Source organism: Melopsittacus undulatus, chromosome 10 (genome assembly GCF_012275295.1).
Source record: "Melopsittacus undulatus isolate bMelUnd1 chromosome 10, bMelUnd1.mat.Z, whole genome shotgun sequence".
Classification (NCBI taxonomy): domain Eukaryota; kingdom Metazoa; phylum Chordata; class Aves; order Psittaciformes; family Psittaculidae; genus Melopsittacus; species Melopsittacus undulatus.
In genome coordinates, this window is record NC_047536.1 from 19,344,970 (window position 1) to 19,371,018 (window position 26,049).

Consider the following 26,049-nt stretch of genomic DNA (forward strand, 5'->3'; position numbering starts at 1 on the left):
CAGCAGTGTGGCTTTATTCTTACATTAATATCCCAAATTTATCATAAGGTTCTAGATTTCCTGCAATCACCCACATGTCTAGTTGAGCCATTTAAGCTCCCTAAAACCACATTCTTTATCTGCAGCCTGGGAAACATATTTTTTGCCCTATATCCCTGAGTGTTTTGAGATTAAATTTACTAAAGTTGTCAAATAGATCAGTGATGAAAGCCAAAACAAGAGAGAGAAATGTTGTTTAGGGTTTAGGTGACTGGTAAGGGGAGGAGCAACCAGTGATGCAGAACTCCTGCCTCCACGTCCCAAGCTGAGATGCCGATGGGCAGCCTCAGTGCAGAGAAGGACAGGAATTCATAGCTTCAGACAGTCTGCAGGCAGGCTCTGGATGCTCAGCCAAAAGGAAATGCAATTAGCCTTGGCATTTTTTTGCTCTATGCTTTGTGTTCTTTTAAGGGATAAAAATTCCTTCTGAAGCATTTTCCATCGCTGAGTGCAGCCATTTGCTATTATGTGTCATTATCCCCTGGTGGTTCTTCTTTCAGAAAGAAAATTCTTATCCAGACAGTAACAAGCATGGACTGCCAAAATGACCAAAAAGCTGTAAGAAAAGTCCAAGTTGCAATCATATCCCTGCCTGGACCATGATGGAGAGCCTCTTGCTGCCTCTGAGCCAGCCTGACTCTGCCTGCAGAAGGCTGTGTGGAGAAGCATACCAGGGCACTTCCAACCAGCAATGCTCACTGATCAAAATTATTTTACTGAGTTCATTATTTTAACATTATTATAATGTAGTCTGATCCTGTCTACCATCACCCTATGTGCTGCAATCTGCATACAAGCGTGCCGAGCACGCAGGGCTGCCCCATGGGACTAGACAGCAGCTCCCAGCAAGGGCTACATCCTCCTGCTGCAATTTGTCTGTTTATTTGCTTTGAAAAGCTCCTATGGAGCATAAACAACCCTTGCAGATACCCCTGGAGAATGCAACGTGTTTAAATTGATGGCATCTCACACTCTGCTCACCCTTGCTCATTCTGCCAGGCTGGATGGAGTGAGCATCGCTTCTTAGTTGTGCTGGTGTTGCTGTGAAACTGTGCCCAGGAGCAGCTCATATCTGAAGTGCATTCTGGCAGAAGGTTCATAGGTATTTCATGATAAAGGAAATCCAGATCTGAGACACTTAGTATTTATTTTAAAGATTTCATTATTTAGATCAGCTTGGTGCTAGTGAAAACAATGACAAAAGCTGAGCTAAGGTGGCACACTGAAGCTAAATAAATAAGTTTGAAGCTTATGAGTCACTTAATCTGTTCCTGCTAGTGTCATGTTTTAAAGGAGCAGCAGAAGAAAGAAATGCTAATAGCCCCAAATAAGTCATATTACTGTAATGAGGTGACCCACTGAGCTATGTTCTCTAAAGGCCAAAGCAGAGTAGGAGCGATCACTTCCTGTGACTCTAAGACTCTCTATTTAACAGCACTTAAAAAAAAGGTGCTGTGTGTTGCTCTGTTGTGGTTTGCCGATGGCAGTTGTGTGTTTTTGCATGCGATTCTTTCCTGTTTCACGTAACCACCTGACTTTCACACAAATATTGTACTCCTGACTTCCAAAAGAATCTCTTGGCATCTGGTACAAGTCCTTATGACTCAGTAAGCACCCACTCAGTAAATAATTTGAAATCAAAAACGCCCCATGCATGAGTTCTAGATATGGAAAAAAAAGCCATTTTGCCTTTCTTTTCCTCAAAAAGTAAACAGTGGGAAAATTATCTCAATGTTTTCCAGTTCCTTCACAGTTCAAGAAGTATAAACTGCCACGATGATCATTTTGGAATCATATCAGAAGGTTCAGGATGCTTCTGGACTTGAGTTGATAACTAGCAAGCTCCTTGTTCCCTTGCTGTGATACGATTGTAATTTTTATTCTGGTAAACACTTTTGAATGTGCACTAAAAAGTTGTGACAAAGACAGAGGGCATTAAGCATAATGCATCTTCTGGCAAGGAGGCAGAGAAATGCAAACCACATGGAGGAGAGAAACTGAAGTCTGAATTGTTAGCATTTGAAAGCTGCTAAAATTAACCTGTTGTTTCTTAGGAGCAGGATATATATAGTTTCTTAGCTGCAGTGCTGTGATACAAGGTGCTGGAGAGAAACCTTGGGAGCTCTTCCTTTAATGCAGCTTTCTTGTGTGCCCAACTTCATGCCTCAGTTTCCCCTAAGGGGTGTTCATATGTGTGAGCATGCACGCAGAATAGCGTGTGCCATGCATGGATGTGAGAGCATGAATAAGGTGTGTTAGATGGCTGTTAGCTCTGATGCTAAATACTTCGGGGCTGGGAGTCTGGGGAGAAAGTGATGGCAAGTGATGAAACTGCTTCTGTCCTCTGGTCCCCCATAGCTGCTCCAGGGCTGCCACAGCCCATCCCAGAGCATTAGGGAAAGCCCTGGAGGCTTGGTTGCTTTTGTCCATGCATCCATCCCCCCCAGCAAGGCACAGTAGGTGCAAGCTGGGGTTTCCTCCACATCCTGTGACCTGCAGCCTTACAGCCACGGGCATTTAGCAAAGCCCTCCATTTCCTACCTCTTTACTCTAGGGCCAGAATCCAGGTAGGTGTAAATCGGTGGAGCTATTAGAAACTAGTAGGTGCACTCCAGACATCTGATCTCATTTTTTGCCCACCATTTGCCCTGGCAAACATAGCCATATATTTTCCTTTATAAATAATTATTTGCTGGTAACTGTTCCAAAAGCAATAGCAGCAATATACTTATTTCAGCCTCTTTGACAGCAGCGCTTTTGGTTCTCTCTTTTTCTTTGCTGTCCCCAGAGCCTCCCTTGCTAACAACATCATATACACACTGCAGATAAGTCTGGAAGACAGTTGAAATTATTTTTCAGGATATTCTGATAGAGGAAGAGCAAAATCATATATTTTTATGACAAATAGAGCTATAAAAATTGTGTGGTAGTTCCTCAGCCATGAGGGCATCTTCTTAACAAGGAGCCTATGGATTCCTCTTAACACAGAGAATTTAATTTTAAAGCAAATTTCTTTTTACCAACTTGTGCAAATAAATTGAATATGCCCGATCTCCTCTCTCCTACTGAAAGTATGAGTCTTGATTAAAAACAAAAAAAAAAGAAATCATTAAAATAGTCCCTGAAGCCACTCTACATTGGTATAGTTAAAATCAGGCTTTGGAAATATGTTTTATTTCATGATAGCCGTTTATTGTTTTGCTTGGCAACCCATTTATTTCCTCTTTGAATACTGAGGTCTGTGTTTCTACCAGTTATCTATAGGCAGCCAGCAAAGATGCGTAAGTCACCTTGGAGGAGCTGCACAGCAGCTGGGAAGAAGCACTTCCAGGGAGCAATTTGGGTACTCTGTGGACTCCGTTGCCTTTTTCTCTCCCCCACCCTCAGAGGTAGCACGGGGTGATTACCTTCCAAATGCAGGCTTCCCAGCTAAATGCCTAACACTAGCTGAATCCGGTCTCAGAAGTGATTAATTGAGGTGCATTGAAAATATTCCTCCCCATTCACCCTGTTTTCTTTTGGCTTTTGGAAACAGGAGAAAATGGTGAAGCAGAGTAAATGAAGGAACTGAAAATACGGATTCGCATCATGATTATAGTAACTTCAGAGGGTCGTGTTGGCACAGCAGTGGGTATATAATGCAGGTGTGGTGGGGTTTGAGGTCAACGGGCACCTCCTCCAAGTTCCCTGTAGCCTGTAAATCAGTCTGCTGGGATGCGATCATCAGATGTGCCTTATAGATGAGTAGTGTGAGAGTAGCCACAGCTCTGCTGGGTCTCTCTACCTGTGTTTGTATTTCTGGTATCTTGAGTGTTGGCGTGGATCTTGAGCAGGGGTTTGAAACCGCAGTGTATGTGCATGAGCCTTATTTCTTTGAGCAGACCTGGTATTATGCTCTAATTAGAGCCCCTGAGTTGTTTTGGCATGTTCACATCATGCAAAAATGACTTAATAATTGGCCTCATTTCAAGAGCTCATCTTCAGAAAAGCCACATGAGACCTGATACTTCCCTTTTCTTTCTGTCAGGCCTTAATCTGCCACCTCAATGTAGGGCAGGGGGAGTTGCTAGATAGTGGATTAGTCAGAAAAATCTTACTTTAGAATGTAAGTACCAAACACAAAAGGGATCCACCAAGATAGAGAAAGGAAAGAAATAATCCTCCTTCTCCCTGGAAACTTCTTCCAACCATATAAGCGTGAGTGAGTTCAATTCAGCTTTGGCGTAACTTGGAGGAGCGATGCACATGTCCTGTCCAAGATCTTTAGAGTTTGAAAAGTTGTTTATTCTATGTTTCATTCAGTGATTGACACACTACCATAATTCAGGAGTATTAGGCCATCATTTATAAAACTTGTTTCTGCAACTTCTGCAACAGTGAATTTATGTGTTGATTGTATTATTAAATAGCTGCATTAGAAGAGTATGTGTTCCTACAACTATAAGAATCTTTTTTTCTTACTTCTGAGGGAGCACAGATTTCTGTAGGATGGGACTTTTCCCTTCTAGTTAGCATAATTATGGTAATAGGCTAGACTAAAAAGATGAAGAATTCAAGGAACGCATTTGGAATATATGTTGGTGGTGAGATGTGAAACCTTACTATTTGTATTGGAGCAAAAAAGCAGAAAAATGCTCAAAAGAACATGGCTCATTTTATGTTTCAGTGCCAAAGTGCTCCATAACAGAGTATTGGGAGGCATGAAAGGCAAATTTTGATCTGTTCCTTGCTGTATCAATGGAAAGGGAAATTACTACCCTAGAGAGGAATTCTGCATATGATGGTGGTGCTTTAGTAACAATATTGGGATTCATAATAATTTCCCCAAAAGGTTTGATAATCTTTTTTGCTGGAAAAATGTCCTCTCAAATGGTGAGGCTTATTTCATAGAAGTCCTATGGTCATACTTTGAGTAAACTCACTAGCAGTTTGCTTTGGAAAGAAATACCTTTTGTCCAAAGTAGTTCCAGCAATATGCAGTAAATCCAGAGCTGAGCTTTCTTCAAGCTCTGGCTGAATGATTTGTTCAGAATTTATTCCAATGGTAGTTTGGAATTGTTTCAAAGGATGGGATTTAGTTGCTTTGGTTAGTTGTAACTTACTTGAAACAGTAATTGGCAAGCTACATTTGATCCTGTACTTCCTACTTCTTAAAGAGTTTTCTCTTTAGCTGTCACTAATGCCAGTGCATAAGTTTCTTCTGCCTTAGACAACAGATTCATAAGGCTCCTCGAGCAATCTGCGTAATAAATGGCTTTGGCTCTGGTAGGCACTCAGTTGGTGTGGAAGAAACAGATAGAGGGGAAAGGCACTATGGAAACATGCATGTGGAAGGCATCGTGGCTTGTGAGTCTGACAAGAATGAAATCAAAATTTTCTTCATCACAGCTCATTGTGTAACTGTGGGATGTCCTCTCAGTTCTTGTGCTCTCTGCATTGTATCCCCTCTTTTCATCTTCTGCCTCTTTTCTGCAGTCATGCAGGGGAACTCACAGAAACAGGAGTTAGCACTGGAAAAAGTTAGCACTGCATAGGCTTGGTTTAGGCTGGATTTTACATTAACCATAATGGTCTGCGAGCAGTTTTCCTCCACTTGCACATAATTCCTTCATAAGTTAACAGCCTGTAGCTATCACAAATGACTTGACACCTGTGGAAGGAGCTAAAAGTGCCTATATAGCTCATACAACTTTAACAGCAGCTTCTAGAGGTCATTTTCCACTGGGTGACTCCCACAGCTGGCCTCTACTCATTCAACTCCAAGTCTCCCTGTGACTGATTACTGCAGCACCAGAGATTATACAGAGATGTCTTCTTACAGCTTCAGGAGGGAGCCTTCTGCAGGGAACAGCAAGTTAGCTGCTTGCTAGTCTTGCAATTTATAATGTTGACTTTATCTGTGCTTCATCTGTGTCTCCCTCCTTCCCTGGAGGGGCATATATACTGTCTCACAGTGATGCAAGAAGTTTTGGGTCATCTTCCTTCACCCACCAATGTCTCAGCACAGCCGTCCTACGCTGAGACATCTACCTACCACACACAGTGAAAACACTACCAGTAAGACATCTGTCAGGGGCATCTGAGATCAATGAACAGGCAGAAGAAGAGGCAGACGAATGCTGGTTGTGGACATAAGGCTTTGATCGTAAGCTTTTTTCATTAGCTTTGAATCCTGTATCTGTGCATACAGGATGTGATTATATATACTGTGTAACACTATGCTGGCTCATTTTTCTCTATTGTCTGTCCAAACCTGAGTCTGTATGTGAGGTCTCAAAACAAGGTCTGCTCTCAGAGGAAGAAGCCGTAGCATGTCTCCTTGCCTTGGAGGGTATGTTGCTCTGGACTGTGCTGTGTAACCAGTTTTAACTTTCTAGGACTGGTGCTGGGATCTTTATTGAGCTGACAAATTAACTGAAGAAAATGAGGAGAAGGAGGAAGGGCAGATCCTGTTAGAGCAAGTAGGTGTTCGAGACTGAAGCACTGGCAACGATGTGTATCAGTACATACCTTACTTAAATCTGGGGAATCTGGAAACTTTTAATATCAAGTGAAAGGTAGAAGAATAGTACAGAAATCTTCCCAGTGGAGGAATAAAAAACCAGGTCACTTGCATTTGTTGTTTTTCTAACTGCGGATGTATTGAGCTGTGTAATAACTTGCACATATCTGGAAGCCATGCAGAGCACAGCAATCAATAATACAAGCAACGATAATCAAGTGTTTCAGCCATCTGACATGAGCAGTCTCCAGAGGTAATTCTCTCCCACAGGACATTGCCAAACATAACTGCAGTTTATTCCTCGTATAGAAAGTAAATGCTTACCTGCTGTGCAGAGACTAACTGGGAAAGGACGGGGGTTCAGGAAAAAGCATGTGAAAGCTACCCATGCCTGTGATGGCCAGCAGACAGCTGGGGATCTGTCTCCCTAAAATCCTTAAAAAGACCGCAGTAAACTGCAAATTTGCCTCTGTATTCAGAAATGCCAGAAGGACAGAGGAGCGTGAGGCTGAACTTACTGTTTGTAAGAAACAAAGCATCTTAGCACGAAAGGCCATAGTGAATACATGTTATCGCTACCTTGTTTTTGACTAAGTTAAGCTGTGGCATGAACCCAGCCTGATCCAATAAATGAATGGCAGATGCCACTGAAAATTACCCCTGTTCCTGTGTGTAAGCAGTCCAAACTGCTGCAGCTAATACCACTTCCAGGTATTTGCCACAACTATTACATGTCTTTGGTTAAGTTGGCTGGGTCTTCTTACTCTGTTAACTGAATCTCCCTGCTACCAGCTGTACAATTTAAAAAAGAAAATAAAGTAATACACAACTGTTAGAAAAGAAAACAGAAAGAACCTAGGCTTTACCCACATGTATAGTCACATTGCTGACCAAAAAACAGACAGGAGCCTTGGTAATCAGATAGCAGCAGTGCTGGGCTATTCTCCTAACACTAACACCATCATTTGTAATTGATTGTAAAACTGAATTGCTTCTCAAGCTACTGCAAAAAAGAAAATAAAAATCCTTTCTCATTCAGCATCACCAAAGTGACATTTATGTTACCTGGGATTTTACCATTGCTGTCCCTTTCCAACACAGAGCAGTCAGCAATAGCACATAAATTTTTATGCCTACCCATTACAAGGCTTTGCATAAAAAGAGAGGGGGTGTAGATGATAAAATTGATATGAAAGTTTTCACCATGCCCTACCAGAAAGCAAAATAATTCAAAGCAGAGGGTAAAGGAGAGGTCCCAACTTCTGTGCCTCCTGTTTGGAGCTTGCCTCCTGGACACTCTCACAAAGCTGGCTTGTTGCTTGCACAATAAAGTCATTCACTCACTGCTGAGCCACCTACTAATAAAAAGGGGAGAAACAAAGATTGTTAGATGTCCATGTATCAAATGATCGATACTGCCTTTTTCCCCCCTTTATTTATAAGCAATAGAGTGGCAGATAATGATATAAACCAATCATAGACACAATGTTTAACACAGACTTGTGGTCTGTCACTCTGGGAAGCTTTCTGCTGCATTTTATAGGTCATGGTTCATGAAATTTCACAGGAACTTTCATATATATTCTCTGTAGCAGAATATGACATTTATTTGTTACTAGACCATATAATTTAGGGAGGATGAAGATGCTTTATCCAAAACAGTATGTGAGGTAGTCTTTCATACAGTGATTTCTCTCTAATGTATCTGTATTTTGGGATTTCTATACAATTCCACAAGCTGCTTATTTATTTCTAATGGGATATAATAAGTATGATTTAGTAATGATGATCCTGTATGAGGCCAGGATGCCCATTAAGTTTAAACTCAGATTACAACCTTTGCTTGTTTTTTTCATCTGCTGACCCAGAGTTTCACTACAAAAAGCTGTTAGCTTCAATCTTAAGAAACATGAGCAGCAGAGAGTTAATTGTGGTAAATCAATGCTAAACATTGCATCCTAATCCCAAACACCAGGAAAGTGCATCTCTTATTAATTTTGGCAGTCACAGAAGGAGAGGAAGGAGTGGGGATCGGAGGTTGAGAAGGATCGAAAGTTAAGAACAACATGGGGAAGTATTTTTTTTTTCTCCAACACTGGGTTTGTAGGAGAGTGCACCTGCTGATATGATATATATCAAAAGTGTTCTTGATGTACTTTGTCCCACAGGCTTAGTACTTACTTTGTTCATAAGACACTATACACTGGCAAGAACAGTCTTCACTTGGCACGGTATGTGCTGGGACATTACTTGGAACAGGAGAACCTCTGGCAAGTGACAAGTGTCACTGCTGAGACAGGCTATGTCTTTGATTTTTATCCCTCCAAGTCGTGCCTTTTGGCAGTAGTTCATGCAGATCTGTTTGGGTTATCCATTCACCTTCAGCGACAGTGATTTTTCTTCCAGAGCTGGAGGTGCACATGCAATGGAAGAGGAAGTAGACGGATGGATTAGAAAACATATATCCAATGCATGTAGTTTTCCTGGATTTTCCTGGTCCTCTCTTGATCTTCTACCCAAGTACATATCCCTTTGCTCTAAAATCCCTCAAACAACTGTGAGTTATCTCATCTGATTTGAACTTCAGTGTTTAAGGACTTGCCTACCAGCACGTGAGAAGGCAGCCCAGTCCTTCTCAGTGAGTCCCTAAATTGCATGATGAGATGCTGTAGAGTCTGTATGGCATGTCCATACTTACAAATCAGTAATTCCTCCAAATTACTACTCTTGCCATCCCATAGCCTATATGACTCTTGGTTTCAATGTCTCTCTTACTGTAATATGAATCGTGTTACCTGGAAGTGCTGATGTCTGTGTCCCTCCTTGCAGTGTCCTCCATACACTGAGCTCCAGCTGGTGTAGGTTTTGTGATTATTGTATCCTGCCTTATTGTGGAGTCCTTGAGGTATCATATAGCATCATCCTTCTGCTTCTGTAGCCTGGAGAAATGGGGGGGGAGGAGGGGGGGGAAGGGACAGGACATGTAAAGATTCCTTAAGGGATATGTTTGAGGATTGTCGTACCAGTTCTTGCCTACCCAATTCTTGTTCATTTCCCAATCTTAATTTATACATGTGGAGACATAGCTTTTGCTAGCATCAGTCTCAAATCCTAGTGATGTCAGCCAAATTTATGCTAAAAAGTATTTTTCAGACCATCTTCTTGTCAGAAAAAAGCCCAACTTACCTCAGTCCTGCAGACTTTGGCAATCACCCTGAATCTTATAAATAATACCTTGAATTTGAAGTGGATTTGATTATACTTTTACCTGTGCAATTCTGCACCCACACCACGTTTCTTAGCGTATACCCCTTTCTAAGTAGTTGTGGCCTACATGAAACTAAATCCCTCATTTTTGTAAAAGTTACGACTTTCACAAGTTAAAGGTGAAATACAGTTTGGTCCAATTGTGCTCTCTTCCAATGTATCCATATACCTGTCTTATTGCATAAAAACCATATGAAAAACTCATATACAATTTTGACATGTATTGTGTTTGCTATTATGGTTTGTCGAATGTTTCATTACATGTTGGACACACATAACTAAGCAATTTCTAAAGAAAAGAGATTATTTATAATCATCTGCTGGAGGTCTGCAGCCAACCCTTGATGCCATTTGACAAGAAGATTTTTGCCATGGAAGTGCAGGGAGTGGTGGAGACTGGGGAGAGGGTGAGGACTGATAGCTGTAACTATGAAATCCAGACGAGGAGAAGACAGAAACACATATTACACCAGTTACTTAATGCCTGGCCAATGGACTTTGCAGTGGTTGCTCAAAGGGCATGGTAATGACTTAGGAAGCCCAAACATTTGGATATAGAGGTTCAGGTTGCTGGGGAGTGCTTCGGCTGTGCAAGAGCAGAGCAAGGGTTCCAATCCTGAGCTGATCATTACAGGAGAAAAAAGTCAGGAGTTAGTTCAGCACAGGAGAGCAGTCTCTTGGAAAGATATTCCTGTAGTATCATTGCTTCTTCCACAGCAAATATTTGCATAAATATGTATTCCAGTGAAGCCATGTAGCATCTCAACAGTGTCAAAACCATAGGAAAGACTGTGAGACTTGAAACTAATCAACAGGTTCCACATTATTTTGCTGTAAGGACTGATCCCACCAAAGAGTCCATGCGTTGCAGAGGTTTCCCCAAAACTGGGGTTCTCTCCCACATTTTATTGTAATACTCCTACATAGCCAAATCCTATTTTGTCAGTTCAGTGGAATTAATCACATATTCTCTATATGAAATGTGGTCAAATTAATCACATAGCCTTTATATGGTTTTGCTATGAATGTGAAGTTATATTAATATACAGTTAGCCAGTGAATATTACAGTCAACAGTGTCCTGTTAACACAGAGCATTGCTGCATCTCCTTGAGTAGAGATGAGTAGCTTAAAAGAACATCTTTCATTTACTGGGAAGCATTGGAGATTGTTCTGAATAGAATACTTTTTCACAGAAACAGAAGTAAAAGGATAACACACATAATTGCATTATGTAGTGCCTGCCAGTACTTTTACATGCTATGGAGAAAAAAAAATCAGCTATTGCAGCCTGGTGATTTTAGTAATTGTAACTAATGGGGTTGTTTTGTTTCTCTTTTCTGTGTTTTAGGATGGAATGGGGAACCTGAGAATCACAGAAAAGGGTCTAAAGCTTGAAGGAGATTCAGAATTCTTGAAACCTCTCTACGCCAAAGAAATCCGGTCAAGACCAGTAAGTTGTTGGGAAAGGAATAAGCACATTTCTATAGCACAAACTGTAAGAAACCATGAAGTGTCAAAGTGGTGTGTTTATTGGATAAATTCCTTAGGCTACTCTATACTAATGTAATTTGGGGAGTGAGACTGTGAGTGTCCTTTGAGGACTTCAAATGGATACTATATCCTCTGGGCATTGCAAAGTTGATACATGTGGGTTTAGTTTGTGCAAGCCACGCTTGAAGTGCTTCCAGCACCGCTGAGGTTTCAGATTGTCCTTTTGTCTCCTTTCAAGATAAATGACAAACAACCCTCAAATGAGAGACCTAATGTTTCAGAGGTAGAGGGATGGCAGGCAGTTGTGAAATCCAGCTCATGTTTAACTACTTACTCCTTTTCTGCAGGGAGCAAAGTTGATGCCTTGGCACAAGGACCTGATCTGTTCTTAGCAGACACAAGAAACCTGTATTATGTGCTCAGTCCTATTTAATTTTGAGTTTTAAAATTATGTGCAGTTAAAATTCAGTGCTGCTGGGAGAGAGACTGCTTGACAGAAGTGGCAAGGATGTTAACAACTGAAAATGAGAAAGAACTCAAGTGTGATTGAAATAACATTTTCATAGGAGCACTTCATTGACTGTCAGTGACTTTTGCTCTTTCAAATGCAATCCTGTTTGTCCTGAGCAGCTTTAAAATAACTGAAACAATTACAGAGAGCGTCCAGGATCCTTCTCAGAAGATGTCATCTGTCTTGTTTCCTGATCCAGAGTGTTAATTTGAGTCAGATGCCAACCTTCCACTTTGATAACAATGGCAGATAGCTAATTAAATAAAGTTAACATCCCTTTATCTCAGCATTTCAGTGCTCTTGTAGGAATTGGAACTTGTAGCATAATCAACACAACAGCCAATAGAATATCCAATTTAATTATTGAAGGTTGTAACCTCTGTATGATAGCTAGGAATTGAACACGGATAATTATTTAGGAGGAAAAGTTACTAAGAAAACGTTCATATCTATTAGCATTTTCATCCCTGAGTTAAATCAGAAGTGCAGAACCTTACATGCCATAGACTTTGTAATGTAAAATGTGTGGGAAGTGTGCAGTACTCGGTTTGATAAATACACTGACAAACTGATACTTACCTTTCTTTTTCTCTAGTTAGATTGCTTGAAATAATATTTGATTACTAAGAGAACTGAGAGCTACTTCTTGCTACTGGGGAGTTTGCTGGTTTCATATTATCATATTAATCTACATTTTAATACGGCCAGGGGAACAAGAGGTGTCCCCATCTTGAGATTATGAAACCATTTCATGGTTTCCACATCATTGACAGTTTAATGAATGCAAGGAGCAAGAAATGTACAATGAGGCCTGTGTATTCCTTCTTTTATGCCTCCTCCAGGTTTATTTTTGCTGCTAGTCAGAGAGGGATCTTGCTGCAAGCCACAAGGTCTGGTCTACAGGCTTGTGAGTTGGAGCATCCCTCCTGGCTTCAGTAGATGTTATATTAACTATATATTTACATAAACCATATGTATAGTTTCTCTGACTTCTCAGTGGAGTTAAACTGGCATAGCCTGTGCTGGCTTTGAGGATGCTCACAATAATGTTTGAATTTTTGTTAGGGATGGAGAGCGACAGAGGCAATTCTGTTGATTTCAATCAACTTCTGTTTTCTTGTGCTGTGTGAATTTGCTTGTAAGCAAATTCCCTTGCTCGTGTAAGCAAATGCAAGGGTTGCAGTGAATCAAAAGTTGATAGTTACGGAATATTTATAAATACTATGAAATAATCAATGCTTTGTTTTTGCAAAGAACCTTAGTATAAGGCAGTATTCTCTTGAAGGAAAGCATGTTAGTGGTTCCTGAACTTGATGAATATTGCTAAAATAAAGTGCCAAACTCAGCACTCAGTAACAGATGAACATCTATACTAAATCCATAGTAACCCTCTCTGGGTTTCCACAAGTGTGTAATGCGTCTTTAAACATACAAAGTATAACAGAAACAAGATGACAAATAGTGGTAAAATAAAGAGCATCCCAAAAATAAGATGACATAAAATGTTTTTCACATTTAATCAAACAACTGAAGAGTTGTGTATGGTAATAGAAAATGGTTTTATATGAAGACCTTCAGATGCTGGTTACTTATAGAAAACTTTCACAGACAACCCCAGCAAATAGAATTTCACTATCATTCTGTATAGTAGATGAAGGGGTGTTTGTGCTGCATGGAAATGGCATGGAAAGAACTGCTTTAAGTGTAAGTGGCTGCTGTCCCATGACCTTCATGTAGTGGGTTTTCCCGCTTATGTCTCAGTGCTGGTCCCCATGCTGCTCTGCTGCAGGCAGAGCTGGGCAGTCCCTGCCAAAATATCTCCAAAACATGAATTGTGATAACTCTTTAAAGCCTGAATTTGTCGCTGGTGCCTCTTCTTCTCCGCTGCATCTGTTAAGTCCCAGGAAGGTGGTAATTAAAATCACACACTTGCTTTTCTAGCAGCTGTGCCTTCTGGTTTAAAGGTAGTTTTGGATTTTCCACTTAAAAGAGGATTCTTTTTTCTTTTTTTTTTCCCCAAATTAATTTGGCAGGAAGACCAAGGCTGAGAGAGGAGAAGTTCTCAAATCATCCCAAGAGACTGGGTGCCTTAAAGAGGTCTATATAGTAGGCGCTGCTCCCTTCATCACCTTCTGGATAGACTAGTTGCTTGTAGCTGTGCTCCTTTTGGAAGGTAACTCATTGCCAGGGAAATTACACCAAGAAGAACTGAATCTGTCATACTGTGGCATGCAATTGATGACAACCCAACAAAGACATCTTCTGGTCCCTTTTTTGGAGTCCCTTCAAAAATGTTAGCAGAGGGATTAGACTGACGTGGTTCAGCCCTGTGCTGGAGAAATGGCCATTAAAATCACGAACATGAACTGGCTTCTTAAAACTACTTCCAGCCACTTTCTTTCTGCACCACTGCTGCCTCATTTCTCAGGGATGACACTGCCCAGACTTGCTTTCCTTTTCCCTTACCCATTCAAGAGTGACCCTCTAAATCCCTCTCTCTTCATGTAATGAGGGTCTCCATTCTTGTTATTTCCCCATCCTAGTCCTGGCTCAGTAATACTGGTTTTGTAGTGTCTCCTGGATTAGGAGCCTGTCTCTAAGCATCAGAGATTTCAAATGAACCTAACCTTGTTACTGCATGAGGTTAAAGTTTATCTTGAGATTAATGAATAGTAACTGTGGTAGCAGTGTTTGCACCCTTGTAGTTTTGTTTTAAATAAATGAGATAGGTGCATTCCCTTTTCCAGGAGTGTTCAGAGCATTTTAAACTCCCAGCTGAACATACTGCACACTAAATAATATTTTCCATGCCACTTGTATGGAACATGAACATCTTGCTGCCTTTAATTAAGAAGTTAACTGGACCATGAAGTATTGCCTGCGTAAATAAAAGTTATTTTTACTTGGTCAAAAAGGTGCATTAAGAATGCTCATGTTTCTTTACTTGCAGATAAATTATGGAGGTTATTAAAAATTGGAAGGGTCATCTGTAAACCCATCTGTAGCTCAGCTGCACTGTCACTCTAAAAATGTAGCTGTCTTTCTAACTGTTGTAATTTATTGTAGACTACTGTGTGAACCATCTGTTTGCTTATAAATCAGACAAACTTTGACTGAAAGTTGTACGCAGCGGCACAAATTGTTAGTTTTATGTGCTGGAAAGCAACGGCAACAATTTTGTGGTCTTCGGTCTTCATTGCCTGAATTTGAGTAAAGATATAAAGCTGGAGACTTTCCTGCCTTTGTTGAGAAGAGCTTCTAACAAGCAGGTTGCTTGAAATTTACAGTGAGCGCAGATTTAGCTGTCTCAGTGCAATTGAAGTGTTCTGAAGCTAGGTCTGTAAGTAACTTAAAAGGGGCAAGAACAATAAGAACAGAAATAAAATCCTGTGCTGTGATTATACAGGAAAATCAAGTGAATTCTCTCAGGAGCTGTGTGACAGCCGATGAGATGATAATCTCAGCTTTAGGAAGCAGAGAAAGACATTGTCATTATAGGATTAGGATGCTTTTGCCCTGTCAATGTTCACAATGTTTCATAGAAAGAAAAAATAAACCTCGGTTTGCAAATGTTTGCACCTTGGTTTCAATTTTCTTACCTTGAATCATTTTAAAGACGAGTATGAATTTGCCTGGCAAAGATTTTTTGCAGTATAAAGTTCTCGATGGGGGTCCTGCCATTCAGCTCTTGAAAACTCTCATACTGATGAGTGGGTCTGGAAACACAGATGGAAACATGGGCACCAACCTTCTTATCTGTCCTCTGCTGTCTGGGGGAGCTCCAAGTTATTCTGTTGCTGCACAGGTACAAGTGATGGCAAAATTCACTGAACAGATTTGGAGGTGGTTTTAAGTGTCTTTTAAAAGAGATCTCTTATTGTATTTTGCTGGTTTGATGTTGAAGGTTTGCTTCCCATTATTTTTAATCAACTGAAAAAAGAATTTAAAACAAGACTCATACATCCAAGAAAAAAAAATCTGAGGTAAAGTACAGTGTCTTATTGTTATTATTATTGCTTTTTTTTATTTGGGTTATGTTAGAGGCCCTGTCCTACTCACTGTGCCAGTGAGTGTCTAACTGAGAGCAGCCTCCTCATTCAAAGTGTTGGAACGGTCTCATTGGAAGCTATACGAAATAACTAGCGGCTACATGCAAGTGGCAGATGCAAGGGCATCTGTTTGGCCTAAAAAAAAATTAGGTTTTGGACTAAAAAAATCAGTTGTGAATTAGGGCTAGTAACTGCCTTTCCCTTTAGGTGTTTAGTAAGTTCTCATCAGCATAAAAGTTAAACTAGCAAGTGGATAAAATCTGCTTGTCCATATTTTCCCAGCCATTATTTGAATGATAAAAATCTTAAAGGAAGCTTTTAAGAGTGATAAATAATTATTTTGCCAATGTACTTGTCTCAAATCTGGAAGCAGAGTGGTATAATTTTAAAACACAGAAGTAGTTCCATAATGGATGTATTCTTTTATATTGTTTGCACTGCAGGTCTACCTGCCTCAGAGCAAAAAATACACACTGAAAAACAATAAACCATGTATTTGGATTAAACAGTGACATATGCCCACAATGAGGCATACCTGCCCATGGCCATAAATACATATTTGTAAGCAATATAACATACCAATTTGGATTAAAAGGCTACATTAACCCATGAGGAAAGGCAATGTAGATGGCAAGATAATTGCAACTTTGTATGATGCTCAAATTGTGTACTAGAAATCTAGCTTTCAGTAAAGGCTTAGTTAGATAGCATGAAAAAAGGCTGCTGTATTTTTGAGAAAGGAGACAGAATAGCTCCTTTTCTTCCTTTGTCAGAGTTTACAGAGCAATAAAAGGATATTGAATTAGTTCCTGATGATTTGGTCTAGCAAAGTGCCTCAGGATTTCAGCATGCTCACTGAAACAGTCACACGGTGGAAATTAAGCTTGTCTCACAGTACTGCTGTCAATAGTCCCTACACACTCCCACCACCTCTTTGGCCATTACTTCTCCCATTGTTTAACTATTCCCTCAGTGGTCGATTCTTCAAAGAAGAGAGGAATCTTCTTGTTTTTCAGGATACAGACAAGCCTGTAAGAGCACCTGGCAGCTCTTAGAGATGTTGGTCCCCTGGGATTGGCCTCTGGGGCAGTTTAGGTGCATTGCAGCTTTGTATAGAGAAAACTCACACTATCTGAGGTCAACTTCTGAAGCATGTTCCTTCCTCTGAGTGCATCTTCATAGCTTACTGCTCCTTGGTTGAGTTTTGGCAGCAGATGTTAAAATATTGTTTAAAAGCCCTAATAATTAAAGGAAAAAAGAAGAACAAGGTTGCTGCAAGCTTATTGCAGCTGTGCCTGGCGAGCTCTTATTCTCCCTATAGGGCTTGTTAAGCATTCATTGTGGCACTGCTCCAGATAACCTAGTCATTAGATTCTGTGCCAGTGTGCTTTTGCTATAAATGTCTCTCGCAGTTTGGTCAGTTTGAGTCCTGCTTGCCTGACAGCTATCAACAGATAGGAGAGCTGGCAGTCAGCGGGACAAACAGTAAAAAACAAACAGAAGCAGCTGAGCAAGTTGCAAAAGGCATCATTTTGGCAGAAGCCTCCTCACCTGATGCGGGGATGTTGTTGCCATCACCATCCAAAGTAGATTTGAGTCCGCATATGGCAGTACGCTGTGAGGGTCCACTGGGATTTATAAAAATTACATGCTCTCCTCTTAATAAATTTCATTCTTAAGCAATAAAATCCAGAAAGACTACTTCAGACTGCACCTTGATTGCCCCAGCACTTTGGAAGCAGTTAGTGACTCTGTGATATTTCCAGTGTGCTGAAAAGGTGGAAGTTTAAGTAAATTTTACAGCAACTATGAAAACATTTCCCTTTACTTTCATTGTAAAACTGACCTGAAATCTCTCAGCTTTGAGTTTTGAAGGAGGGTTTTTTAGGCTGGCTGAAGGGGTACTTCCAGTAACACCAGAATTAAATCTTGCTTTGTTTATTCCCCTTTGTTTATGTAATGATCAGGTGTTATGTGGCTGGCACGGAGAGCACAACAGGGAGCTGAAGTATCCCGCCAGCTGCAAAATCCCAGTATCCCAAAGAAGAGCAAAAGAGGGAGCTCTGAAGTAAACAAACTTTGAAATAACTCCATAAGTTGCATTTCAAAGCAAAATCTCATGGAGGCTCTGCCTATGGCATTTTGAAAAGCATTTCATTAAATGTTGCTAACTTGTCATAAGCTCTCTTAAATGAAAGGGTAATGGCTCATAACATTTGTAAGATTTTTAATTTCATGCAATATGAGCAGTGTAATCAACACCTATTAAAGTCAATCAGCTGTGCCAAGTGGACTACCTACCTCAGCTTTTGTCTATATTTTCATCATGGGTACACCTCTGAGCTAACTCCGGGAACAGTGTGTTTGTACCGTAACATCAGTGGAGATTTTGTGTCCAGAAAACCCGATGCAGTCATTGCAGAAGTGCCTGAACCCCTAAGCTGAATAACCACTTCATGGTTTTCACCTTCTAGGAAGGGAGTTTGGGCCATGGAATTCATGTGGAATAGTTAACAGCTCTAAAGCTAAACATAAAGGAGATGGGGAATTTCCCAAATGATCTCCCAATGTGTTTGGCTTTTTTAAAAACCCTTTGACAGGTGAAATTTCTCTGCTTGAGCTGGTTGTGTAAGGAGAGGGAAGCTGTTCACATCATGTGTTCGTTTTGCTGTTCTGATCCGATTCTCATCTCCTCTTAGTTTTAAACATTTGCAGCTGGACTCTGCGGTCATAAAGAGAAGTGATGTGCATCACAGCTCAAAGTGAGCCACTGGGCTAAGTCTGGGTGCTCTCTGGTCTCTAAGCCTTTGCACTGCATTTTTACCATGATCCCAGAAACTTCTGCATTTCAGCTGGGAAGAGGAGGACAGTGGGGCTGAGTTTTGTAGTGGGGCTGTATTTGCACGTTGATGTTGCAGCACAGTCAGCCAGCATCGTGCTTTCAACTGAGTCATGAGCCTTGAGACAGGAGTGCAGGCACTAGAAGCTAGAAGAATAGAATAAACATTTGATTTGATTTAATTTATTCCCCCAAGAGGAAAAAGGAAAGATGTGGAATTATTGATTTTAAAGTTGAAATTAAAATTTGCTGAGCTGAATGAATTTGGCAGGTAGTTTCTTGCCTTCCTTGGATATGCACCACTCTCCTAGCGTCTGTTTGGTATCTTGAATTTGAATGCTACCTCTATGAATTAGCTGGGAAGATGCCATGAGGCTTGTTTTTCCTTATTAGCCATTTATTGTGGCTTCTCAGTACTCTTACAGGCTTCTAAACCTTCAGGAGCTATACATTACCTTATTTTACTATGTTTATTTTATGTTTATGTACTTATTTTACTATATTTACTTATTTTACTTATCTTATATTTGAAGCAAAAAGCACAGGGGGCTTATTGGGGGACACATCAGTCATCTGATGGATCATGGGATTTCTGTTGCTGACTATTGCTGGACAGGTTAAAAGAGAAGCTCTGCTGGTACTTGACTACAGCTGACCCGACCCAGCCCATGGGATTGAACATACTCCTAGAGTAGCCTTGAATTCTCAAGTCAAAGCTTGATCCAAATTTCATCTTAACAAGCTGCAGCCTCAGGAAGAAGTAAGCCTTACAAAGCACCGGAAACTTCCCAGGGAAAAATGTGTGCAATCGTATACTGCTGCATTTCTCTCTCAAGGGCAAAGGCCTTGAGTTTAAGGTTTTACTGTGTCTAGACATCACTGCTGACAGTCAGGACTCTGGCTGCTTTGGAGAGGCTGAAATACAAAGCCAACTTCTGAATACTAAAAGTGAAAAAGAAATAAAACTTCTTACAGTATGGATAGAGAGAAGGTAGAAACCAATAGACAAAGGAAACACTAGAAGGCAAATAACAAGATCCAATTATAAAGAAAAATAATGTTTTTTTTTCTGATATTTCTGAAAAACCTCAAGAACAGGTCTTCATGTCTTCTTACCATAGGGCAGGAAACACTTTTGCAACTCTTCAGTTGATCAAAACTATTTCAGCAACAGTTATGTGTTTTATAAGGCAAGCTATGCTGTCATCAGGAAGTGTAAGCACACACAGTTGGTTTTACAGACAGTTCAGTTTGTGTGTTCTTTGATTTGCAACAGGAAAGACAGACCTTGCACATTTCATTTAGCAGCTGCAATGCTAGTAATAAGAGTTTCTCTGATTGTTCAGTTTTTAAATGACAGATACTGGATTTGGAGAAAGAAGAACACAGAGAAAAATGAGAACAACTCTAAATTTGCTGCTGTTCTTTTAGGGCAAATTGGTTGAGAGTCTTTAGAAAAGTAACTTGCTGCTTTTGAAAGAAAAAATGAGATTTCTTTGGCTGTTAACATCTGCCTGGTTGGAACATCTCTGTTTTCTATTTCTGTTTGTCTGAGGTGATGCCTGGTCATCTGTTCCCATGTACACCAGCATCTTTCAGGAAGGGAGAGTCCCTCTCCAACATCAGTGTCAGAGAGTTGGAGTGCAGGACACTACTGTACATGTGTGATAAAAATGGCTATATATGTAGTCACAGAGGTAGGCATTCTGACTGTCAGTGAATCACTCTGATTTAGGCTTCAGTCCAACCAGATACTTAATTGTGTGCATAATTTACAGGCATAAGTTATTTCATTTACGTCAGTAAGGCTATTCACATGCATAGAGTTGCGTGTATGTTGTGTTCTTTGCTGGGTCATGCCCTATAATTTCTACATATACTGCATGTGTGTAGTGGAGCAAAGCCACGGGCAGGCATCCATCATGCTGGTCTCTGTACAAACATGGGGACAGAGACTGTCTTTTGCTCTGAAAGGTTTTATGTTTTCAATAGGTAGATGAAGTGTGGGACAGGAGATAAGGATGAGGGTGAGCAAACCAGCTTGCTTGTCTGCTCCTACAGCAGCTCAAGATTGGTAAGAGGGATTCTGTGTCTATGTGCCTGCTCATTTTCGTAGACCCCATGCCCCAGGTGTAAAGGAGCATGGTGATAAAGCTGGCAGATATTTTCAAACAAAAGCTAATACAGTAAGAAGTTGTCCTTGAGGCTGAAGGAGAGCAGTTTCCATGGTGCCCTCTTTTGTTTGTTTCTTTTTTCATTTTCTACTGCAGGTTTTCTGTATAGAATATTACAGATCTATTGGCTTCCTCTTGATTTGCTGTAATTCTGAGTCCAGTGAACTTTCTAGGTTTGTTTCCAGTCTGGCCTTCAAATTTTCTAAGACGGACTGTACAAAGTGCTAGCAGGTCTGCTTCTCATTTCTCTCTGAAAGAGCATAACCTATGCAACAGAAAGAAAACTCGAGGTGCTTCAGCTCACAGTATTTCTTCCTTGTTTGTCCATCAGGGCATGATCCTTGTTTGTCATCCTTACATGTAATAGCAGGAGATTCCTCACTTTCAAACCTTAAATTTTCCCTGAGCAAAAGTGTAGCTGAAGCATCCGTAGGTTTTGCCTTCTCATCACTCAGGTTCCTCAGATAACATCAGCTGTACAGTGCTGCTGCCATCCAGCTTCCCCCAGAAACAGCCCTTCCAAGGATAGACACACATCTTCCTTTGGAAAGTTCTTCTTTATAGTCTATAAGGGAAGATTTTATTTAAAGTTTATTTCAACTACAGCAGTACTAAAATTTGATTTCCAAATCACTGTCTCTTTATTAAAATGGTGGGTGAATGCATACCAAGATTTGCTTGTTTTCTCGGTACAGGATACTTTGCTGGATTCTTAATTTCTAGTCTAAAACTAGGCAATTGCAAGAAAATTGCTTTCATGATCTATGCTTCTTACTTGCTCTTTTTTTTTCCAGCTACAGTTTGATGCCCTGCTTCTAGTTCTTCTTGAGCAAAACAATATACCATCCCATTCTCTGTCTCTTGATTTAGACAAGGGATGGATTTAATGGGGCATTCAGTGAATAAAAGTGGTTAGCATCTGAGTTCTGCTTCTCTGGTAAGAAACCAGCAGTAGCTGCAAAATACTGCTCATGGTATCATGAATTGGTGGCTACTGATTTGGAGTGAAGCTTGTTGTTGACTGAATCACTCTTCACAGTGCCTGGAAAGTCTTCTTTTCCAAGTACTAGTGCAAGCTGAGCCTTCGTCTTTGATGTGATCTGACAAGGCAGCATAGAGTAAGATGTGTTTTTTACAATGAGAAGCTTTGTAAGACATCAATATTTAAAAGCAGAGAAGTAAGTAAAATTACAGCAGTCAGGTTGATTGAAGGGAAAAGAGAGGTCATTTGTCTGACAGAAAAAGCATATCTCTCCAGCAAGGCTTTCAGCTCCATAGCCAAAAGCACTTGCCTTTGTTTTGATTTAGGTTGATCTGTAAGAGTATGAATGACTCATTATTTTTCTTAAAGTCATGATATTCCTAGGTATACGCTGCAGATTAGAAGTACAAAGTGGGCATAGCTGTTCATCACCTTCAAGCAGTTCATCTTTCCCTTTAAGCAAATTTGCTTGTGTTGTACACACTGGTGAAGCCACACAGTGAATAGCCAAATAATCTATAATCCAAGGACACAGCAGTTGCTGTAAAAGGTCAAGAGTAAATGACCAATCTGAGCTGATTTAGTGACTTGGTTTCCAAAGAGCCGTATCTGGAAGACAGTGGGTTGATCGGATGACCTTGAACACGTTTCCTCTGGTGCTTCCTGGGGTGGAGTGTTCAGAGCCTGTGTCCTCCAGGTTTTTGCAGAACATCTTCACTGTGTAAATGAAGTAAAAGTCACACAGGGCAATGGCACATATGTAATGCAATGCTGATGGCTTGAGAAGCACCTTCTATTGCATGTTTACTGTTGCTTCAAGCCAAAACATTTCACTTGTGTTCCGCTACCTCTTGAAATCCCCAGCTCCTACTGCAAACTGACTTTTGCTATGTATGTTTTCCTTGAGATCCCAGCAGTTATTTCTAAATTATGAACCTTGATGTTGGTACACAGTTGTGAGAGCAGCAGGCTTTTTGTTTCTTTCTGCAACATTATCTATTATGCAGCATTCTGGGAAGCTTAGCTGAAGTAGAACAGGAACACACAGGCAGGACCCTTCCTGTGCCCCTTCCTGGTAGGAACCACTGGTCAGGCATCTTCACTGACTAGGTTTGTTTCTCCAGTGTTTTGAAAGAACTTCAGGAATAAAAGCATTGGGAGGCAAATGCTTCTGTTTAAAATTGGAGGCTAGCAGGCTGAGCCACCCTGCTGATTGCCCAAAGAGCAGTCAGGGTCCTTGGCTTTTCTATGCCTCCCTGTGCTCTCTTTTACCATCACACATACTAATCTCTTCAGCTGCTTTTGCCATTGCTCACCATTTCACAAAACAACATTCCTGTCTTCTTCCAGGCATGGAAAAACTGCTGGTTTTTCTGTGAGCCTGGCATCTCTTAAAGTGCCGCTCCCCAGTGGTGTTGATTAGGGATGTATTTTTTTGCTCATCGGCTTGTACCACGGCAATACCCTGTGGTGTTCTCTCCTCTCTTCACACTGAAGCACATACTCAAGAGTGTCTGTTGAATGGCAGCCACAAGATACAATCAAATCCCAACAGAGAGCACCCTACTCCTGCTCTTGCAATTGTCCCACTGATCAGACCTTTGCTGTCATGTTATCTCTGTACATGCATGTCTTTGGTGTAGAAATGTCCAGCACGATTTAGTATCTTTCATCCAATTTCATGTCACATGCTTAGCTGCATCTGTTATTTTACCTTTTCAAGTGTACTAGCTCCTTGGCTCTTAGATGTTTAGCCTCTCCAAGATGGATGGAGTTTTGCAATTCTTCCTCTCTGAGACAGCTCCTGTCTGGCACTAACTCACTTGTGAACTGTTACGGCACTGCAGGTCAGAATTTGGTCACTGTGTTTATTCCTGTGGGGAAGCCTCTCTCTAGTCCTGTAGACCAACAGAGCATCCTTCTTAAAGCCGAGTATTGATCATTTCAGCAGAAGAAACAAAGTGGTTAGATGAAAGCAATTCAAAACCACTTTGTGCAAATGTTTCTGTGACTCCATAACCCTGTATCATGGTTAAAGCAGATCAAATTACTTTGGTCTCAGAGGTACAATTGTGGGCCCAGCCTTTCTTTTCTGTCCTTCCTATTTTCCCAGATATGCCCCTACAGAGTTAACTGAGTGTATTTCTACAATAAATATTCCCATAACAAGGCCAAAATATGGTTTTCATCAATCATTTTATATTTGCTCCAAACCTGTCACACCAGTGTGTGTGCTTACAGCAGCTCAGGAAAAAAAATGTGCAGACCAACCAGAAATAAAGGCAAGAATTTGAATAGAAAACCTGAATTTTCTATTACCAAGAATAGTCAGATGATTATTCTTTGTGTCTTGTACAGTGGCAAGTGCACAGTCTCCAATGAGTAAATAATTGCAGATCCAGGAAATGAGGAAATGAGGTTATTATTCCCATGAAGCTATTGAAAAGGAGAGCACACTGAGTCCTTCAAACCTGCTTCCTGATGCACAGACCCTCATTTGCCTGTGGAGCCCACAAAACCTGAAGGACAGATCTCATAAAAAAGAGCCTTTTAATGCAGTAGAAGCCCAGGAACAGAAACACTTTGATTGCAGGAACATGTCCAGGCTGAACCTTGTCATTTCACAGGCCAGATGCACTGGAAAGAACTCCACTGGGTAATCACAGAAGTGAGGATGGACTTCTGCGTCCTGCCTCTCAACCGTAACCGTGCTGTAATATAGTTGCTTTTGCAGTCTAATTGCTTTCTCTGCAGGGCTTCTTCCTATTGATTCTGCTTGTGTGGATTTAAACTGTTTGCGGGTTGGGTCTGCATCTCTGCTTCTGTGCTAGGCAGCTCACGTGGCAGTTCTATCTAAGAGACTTTAATGATGTCTAGATAACATCACTCCCTGTCCTGCGCCTATGTATTTGATTTTAGGAGAAAGGCTCTATCAGATAAGTTCAGAACATCAATAAATACATGTATTTTGTTTGGTGACACTTGTTCAATTTGAATCTTTTTCTCAGGAAGCAGCTTGTGTTGTGTCATTTTTTCAGAGTGCTGTGTAAATTCTCTGCATCTGCAACTGTCGAGGATGGTGCCATCCCATAGCAATGCCATCTGCTCATTCACAAAGTGCTTTTCGCGTAGATAAAAAATGTGAGGTATTACTCATAATTAGGAAAATCACATGCTGTGATCTGTGATTGATTTGGTTTCTGTTGCTGGCTACCTTGCAATATGTCTATGCATCCGTAAGTATTGTCTACATATCAGCATATGGATGCAGATGAATCAGAGACATGAGTTCTTTTTCCTGATCCAAACAGATGGAAATGTTTTTCCTCCTTCTTATTAGCAGCAACTGAATTTCTGTAACACCAGGGGCCTCTGCTAGGATCTTGCCTGTGTTTCGTGCAGTACGTAAGTTGGCATGGCCATTTATAATCTAATACAAGGAGTTAAGCGATCCATGACATGCAGCAAAGGAAAGCTATAATTTCAAAGTGATGTTCGGAGATAACCATGTTATTAGCCTTCTGGGAGAAAAATATCTGGATATATAACTTGGCATTATGCAGTGCAGTAACAGGATGCCTAAAAGGTTCTGTGAGCATTGTAGAACCCAAATGTCTTTGCTGCGTTCAGAGTTCAGGAAAATATTATTGTGGCTTTCTTAAGAATTATCCATATGTACTCTTAAATGTGTATTGACCTCACTAACTAACCTAGCTTCTAAATGCATCTGGTTGTGCTATGGTCCAAGTAACGTTGGCAGTATGAGAAAGTAACTCGGAAATTACTAGTTTTGTATAATCTTAATATTGTCTTCAAGTGGGTTTTATAGATAGTGAGTTATGATTTACCAGCAGTTTAAAAGATGTTTAAGGCAGGCAGTAGATATACCAGAAAGGCCATAAAAATAAAAACACATGAACAGAGAAGTCTGCACACTTGTATGGAGTAAAAGTTACGAGCAGCAGAGTAGCTATATATTGGATGATTTAGAATATTTTAAACCCCAGCAGAGCTCTCTTCTCTTCTCTCCCTCTCCCCTATGATCCTGTGCCTTTCTACAGTGTGTTCTCTTCAGCAGGAGATCTGTCACCACTGGAGTTTGACCATAACTTAGGATAGCCCCGAGGCAGAAAATAGGCTATAACTCAGCACAAATCCATAGTCCCACTGCTGCAACACCTCCTATAGCCAAG

General features: G+C 40.6%; 1 protein-coding gene across 5 annotated transcripts in view; it reads left to right on the forward strand.

Moving 5' to 3' along the window:
* Positions 1–26,049, forward strand: part of SGCD (sarcoglycan delta) — a 335,598-nt gene that overhangs the window by 238,539 nt on the left and 71,010 nt on the right. For all 5 annotated transcript variants that reach the window (XM_034066623.1, XM_034066622.1, XM_034066620.1 and 2 more), the window contains one exon: positions 11,159–11,260. In XM_034066623.1, the coding sequence (XP_033922514.1) occupies positions 11,159–11,260 (102 nt within the window). The remainder of the gene's footprint in view (positions 1–11,158; positions 11,261–26,049) is intronic.